This window comes from Clinocottus analis, unplaced genomic scaffold (genome assembly GCF_023055335.1).
Source record: "Clinocottus analis isolate CAN_PGR_092001 unplaced genomic scaffold, fCliAna1.0.p SCAF_20, whole genome shotgun sequence".
Classification (NCBI taxonomy): Eukaryota; Metazoa; Chordata; class Actinopteri; order Perciformes; family Cottidae; genus Clinocottus; species Clinocottus analis.
Window position 1 is genome coordinate 1,115,208 of NW_027175932.1, and position 5,383 is coordinate 1,120,590.

General features: G+C 47.1%; 1 protein-coding gene across 3 annotated transcripts in view; it reads right to left on the bottom strand.

Annotated features, from left to right (window-relative positions):
• rab3ip (RAB3A interacting protein (rabin3)) overlaps nt 1-4,753 on the bottom strand; it is a 7,804-nt gene extending 3,051 nt beyond the window's left edge. For 2 of the 3 annotated variants that reach the window (XM_068586955.1, XM_068586954.1), the window contains exons 1-8: nt 4,649-4,752; nt 2,499-2,545; nt 2,267-2,380; nt 2,030-2,196; nt 1,489-1,663; nt 1,106-1,201; nt 398-475; nt 94-303 (exon numbers count right to left, since the gene is read on the bottom strand). In XM_068586955.1, the coding sequence (XP_068443056.1) occupies nt 94-303; nt 398-475; nt 1,106-1,201; nt 1,489-1,663; nt 2,030-2,196; nt 2,267-2,353 (813 nt within the window). In that variant the 5' untranslated portion in view covers nt 2,354-2,380; nt 2,499-2,545; nt 4,649-4,752. Of the gene's footprint in view, nt 1-93; nt 304-397; nt 476-1,105; nt 1,202-1,488; nt 1,664-2,029; nt 2,197-2,266; nt 2,381-2,498; nt 2,546-4,648 lie in introns of all 3 variants that reach the window. The other variant, XM_068586956.1, reaches the window with a different exon arrangement.
• Nucleotides 4,754-5,383: the final 630 nt, after the last annotated feature.

Sequence of the window (5,383 nt, forward strand, 5' to 3'; positions counted from 1 at the left end):
CCCCCACACACCCACTCTCACACACACACACACACACACACACACACACACACAGGACGCACGCCACCAGGGTGTGATCATCATCGTCCTCACCTCTCTGCACTCGCGCACGATGGGCTGCGTGGCCGAGGGGTCGGGCTGCGTGCCCATGATGGCGGAGGACGTGCTCTTGTTGCGGCTGTGGCCCTTCCTGAAGGGGGCCTTGGCCCCGCCTCCTGCCGGGGGGAGCTCGCCCAGCGGCGAGGTCGGGGAGGACAGCACCAGCGTCTTCAGGGCCTGGACCTCCGCCTGCAGGACGTCGATCTGCAGGCGGGAGGAGACGAGTTCAATGAGAACCAATAGCGCGACAGAAAAGCTCGTCACGTGACCTGAGACGTCGAGTGTTCGGAGGCGTCACCTTTCCCAGGGCTTCCTTCAGTTGCTTCTCAGCGTTCGCCTGCTTGACGTTTGCTTCTCGCACCATTTTGTGCGCCTCCTGAACAAAACACACACACACACACACACACACACACACACACACACACACACACACACACACACGTCATCGGACCCGTTTGGATATTTTCATCAGAGCTGTGGTTTAGTTTTGTTTCCGTAGTGAAGCAGCAACAACAAAAGAGCATCTTTAAAAAGAACAATGTACTCAAATGATATTTATTAAAACAGAAATAAGAATCATAATGTTGCTGCATTCATGTATACAGGCTACAGGAAACACACACACGCACACACACACACACACACAGACACATCGGACCAGCACCTGGTGTGAAGGAGGAGGAACAGAAAAGAACTCGTTGTAAAGGTCAGAAATGTCAGTCGACTCAAAACAAAGTGTCGTTTTTGGGGAAGGAGACCAGAGGCTCTGTGCATTGTGGGTAATGTAGGCTAAAGGCTACGTGAGCTACTAGCAAGCTTGCATTGTGGGTAATGTAGGAGGAACAGACTCCAACAGCAGGCGATCCGGTGTGACTCGTTGTCGTTTCTTTAAATAAAAAACAAAAAATTGTCCAGTTTTAGTTCGGCCGTTTCTTCAAGAGGAAAGGAGATAGGAAACGAGAGAAGGAGCTGAGGAGACGGACAAAGGAGGAGAGGAGGAACCGACCTGGAAGAGGCTGGCGGTGAGCTCCTCCAGCTCCTGGCCGAGCTGGTCCCTGACTTTAGACAACCTCTCACACTCCTCATCCTTCAACAGCAGCGCCTTCCCCACACACACACACACACACACACACACACACACACACACACACACACACACAAACCGAAAACAACACAAAAAACAACAACCGCCAAATGAAAACGCATGAAAGTGAAATCATAGCATGGCAACAACAAACAAAGATGAATAAAATAAAATACATTTTTTAATGTTTGAGCTTTAAATTATAACAAATGTGCAAAAATAAAATGAATGCATGATGTCAACGTAAAGCAATGAGCGTGAAGTCTGACACACACACTCGCACTGCGTGTGTGTGTGTGTGTTACCCTCTGGGCCTTGGCCAGCTCCTCCTTCAGCCTCTCGGTTCCTCGCTCTCGGACCTCCATCCCCGACAGGCCGTCGCTCAGCGCGCCGACCTCCTCCCCGTCTTCACCGGACAGGAAGTGGCTCTCCCCAGACAGGAAGTGGCCCTCGGCGAACTCCGCCTCCTGGCCGGGAACACTGGCAGAAGAAATTTGCAGATAATTGAGAAAAACGCTGACTGAAACTTTGTTTTGTCTGAGAACAAAATGTACAAAAGCAAATTTAGTCATTTTTTATTTATGTTTTTTTTACCGTTTTTTCTTCATTGAAGTATTATGTTTAAATCAAATTTATAAATATATTTTATTGTACAAGTAAGTGTCCAACAGCTGTTTTTTTATTGTGTTTATCCAACTCCACCTGGGATTTATTGACTTTAATATTCCTTCAAACACCGATAAAAGAGAAGAATCCTCACGTTTGAGGAGATGATTCAACATTTCTGCTCAATACTCGTCGACTATTAAGCTCCTAGAGCTGATGTGTGATGTCATCGCTCGTTACCTTCCATTGTGGCTCTGCCGCGGCGTGGAGTACACGGGCTGCGTGGGCAGCTGGTCGGCGCGCAGGGAGGCGGGGCGGCCAGCGGGGTGCGCTCCCAGGGAGTGTGTGCGGTACAGGGAGGCGGGTGGGGCGCTGTGGCGGGCGGGGGGGCGCTGCTCCGCTTGGTTCTGAGAGGAAGCCAGAGAGTTAGAGGAGAGGAAAACACCCTGACATGAGCTGAAGGAGACGACGACCCACCTGCAGGTCAGGAGTGGTGGGAGACGACAAGTTCACCTCATGGAAGCCCTCCAGGTGTTCTGCACCATGACCGCTGCTGCAGGACATAGCAGCTGCTGGAGGACATCATACACACTGCACACACACACACACACACACACACACACACACACACACACACACACACACACGAGTCAGTAATATTTGTTGTTAGATCCTTGAAGATGTAGTCGAGATCAGAAGTGTTTTGTACCATCGTGCTGCTGCAGACGAGACGCTGGAGGAACTCACAGCTTCACACTGAGAGAGAGAGAGAGAGAGAGAGAGAGAGAGAGAGAGAGAGAGAGAGAGAGAGAGAGAGAGAGAGAGAGAGAGAGGGTTAAATGTGCCGTTGGGTCGTGTTACCACATGAATTTATGGGTTTAGTGAGTTCATACGTTGCACTTTTACATGCAATGATCCACAATCGTGGAGATATTCATGAGGACAATAATCTCAGCGTCGATAAGAAACTAAGTAACTTCTGCAGCCGACAGGAAGTTCACGCCCCACAAGGGAGTGACGGACAGCTCCTCCACTGAGCATCCGGTCTATTCTCATACCAGAGATCCTCATCATCGTCATCATCATCATCGTCACCCTCATGTCCTTGAACTCTGTGTGACAGCTGCTTCTGGCCCCGCCTCTTGTTTTCCTCCCTCAGCAGGTGTTGTGACAGCACACCGGTCTCACCTGCTCAGCATGACGTGTGTGTGTGTGTGTGCTCAGTGGGTGTGTACCCCACTGAGCACACACACACAAAAGGTGAAATTCAGCGACTTGCTCCAGAAGACAAATAAAGCCGGTGTGACTCAGAAAGCGTCACTAAAACTTATTTAAAGACCGATCTGGTTCTGTAACTTCTGATGATTAAACATTCAGGCTCGTCACTGTTTGGGTCAAAGTTTCTCTGAAGCTGACGGCGCCGCGTTCAAGGACAATCGGACATCTGAGAGTCTGTGAGTCTTTGATACGCCAAGATCTGCTGACTCAAACTGCTCATGAGATGTTATTAATTTGTATTATTTCATATCCAGCAAAACAGATGAATAAGTAAGTTAATAAAAAAATCAAATGCACACACACACACACATAAAATGTATCCCCCATTAAACTAGATGGACAGTAAAAGTGAAACACACACACACACACACACACACATAATGTATTACACTTCACACACTTGATGATGGACAGGGACGGACACACACACTCACTCTCTCAACACACACACACACACACACTTGATGATGGACAGGGACGGACACACACACTCACTCTCTCAACACACACACACACACACACTTGATGATGGACACAGTGACACACACACTTCACACACTTGATGGACAGGGACGGGACACACTCTCTCACACACACACACACACACACACACACACCCCTCCCCCTCCAGCGTAACCTGACCCGTGAGGGTCTGGTTCCTGCTGGAGGCTCGGCTCGTTTAAAGGAACATATGCAGCCTAAATAATAATATTAATAATATAACTAATTTATAGAAAGAATAGAAACATAGATTATAGATATCTTTACTAGTATTTTAAAATATATGTGTTTTATATGTGTATTTGGACCTTAATTAATAAATGTGTATAAATAAATACTCATTTATATGATTAAAAACATGACGTTGCATCAATACATTGTTGTTGTTTTGTGTCCTAATGTGTTGTAACTGAGGATCGATTCATTTATTCGTAACGTTATTTATTTATTTGTATTTATTTATGTTACGCTCCGTTCATTCACGTGGTTTCCTGCCGACGTGCGTGACGTCATCGGGACGTCACGTGACAACGTGCATCCGTTAATAACGACGAGGGAAGCCCCGTTTCCATCTTTTTTAGAACATGTTGAAGCATATCCCGTTAATCCCGTTAACAACGAGGCGGGAAGCCCCGTTTCCGTCCGTTGGAACGTTGACACACACACACACACACACACACACACACACACACACACACACACACACAGCCGGTGTTGCCCGTTAATAACGAGCCCCGATTCCATTATCGGCCAACGCTCGAACCCGTATGACGGTTGTCTCATCTCCCTCACGTTACTCGGGACAAAACCGGGGCTTCATCATTCATAAATATGACTTTAATAACAGGGGCACGCGGCCGCGGCGCTGCCGGTGAGCGCGCGCGGCGGCTCGGTCGTGAGAAAGGGGAAGAAATAGCACGACGGACGGAGCCCGCGTCCGATAATGGGCGCAGTTAGATTACGCTAATGGTGCATTTGCGTGTCAGCGTCCCCAGCCCCGGTAGCTCAGCATGAGATTATTATCGCTAATAATCTTGGTCGTGACTCTGGCGTTGGTAACGCGCTGGCGCGCGGACTCACCGGTCCTCCGTGAGGGTCTTGATCCCGGTAACGTGCAGATGCAACGCGTCAAACACAACGGTTGTTGACGCAGGCCGGAGCAGGTTACTCCAACTGACGGGGCGGTGCGTTCAGGGACAACTGGGAAACGAGGGCATCGTCAGAGTTCGACGCTTCAAAGCCCCAAAACGTAAGAATACATTAAAATAACTCACCAACACACTACAATAATACGTGTTTAGCGGTATGATTAAATAACAATAACATAATTGTATGTGTAAAATAAAAAATACAGGCTCCTATATGTATAACAGTTAAGTAAATGTAAAGTTATAATAAGATGTGTATACACAAGGTGCTTCCTTCTGCGTATAACACTACAGGTATGCAGTACATTGTCTATTATAGTATAGGAAGAGATATTTTAGTATATTCGCAGAGGAAACTGTAGGAACGTATTAAGGTTTTATAAAAGAGTCATATAAAGCAGCATTTGTTTTATTAGCCATATATTTCCTTTAATGGATAGATGAATTATCTGTTGTTTTATTGTCAGGTGAGCTCACTTCTCAAGATAACACATTACTTATGGCTCGTTATTCATTAACAAATGAAACATGTCATCCCACTTATTTCATTTCTCTTCAGGACGGGTTATTGGTTCATTGGGGGAAAAAACAACGAGAAAGAGATTCTAAACGAGCAGAAAGACAAAGACTCAACATGACCAAGAGGAGACTCAACATGACCAAAAAT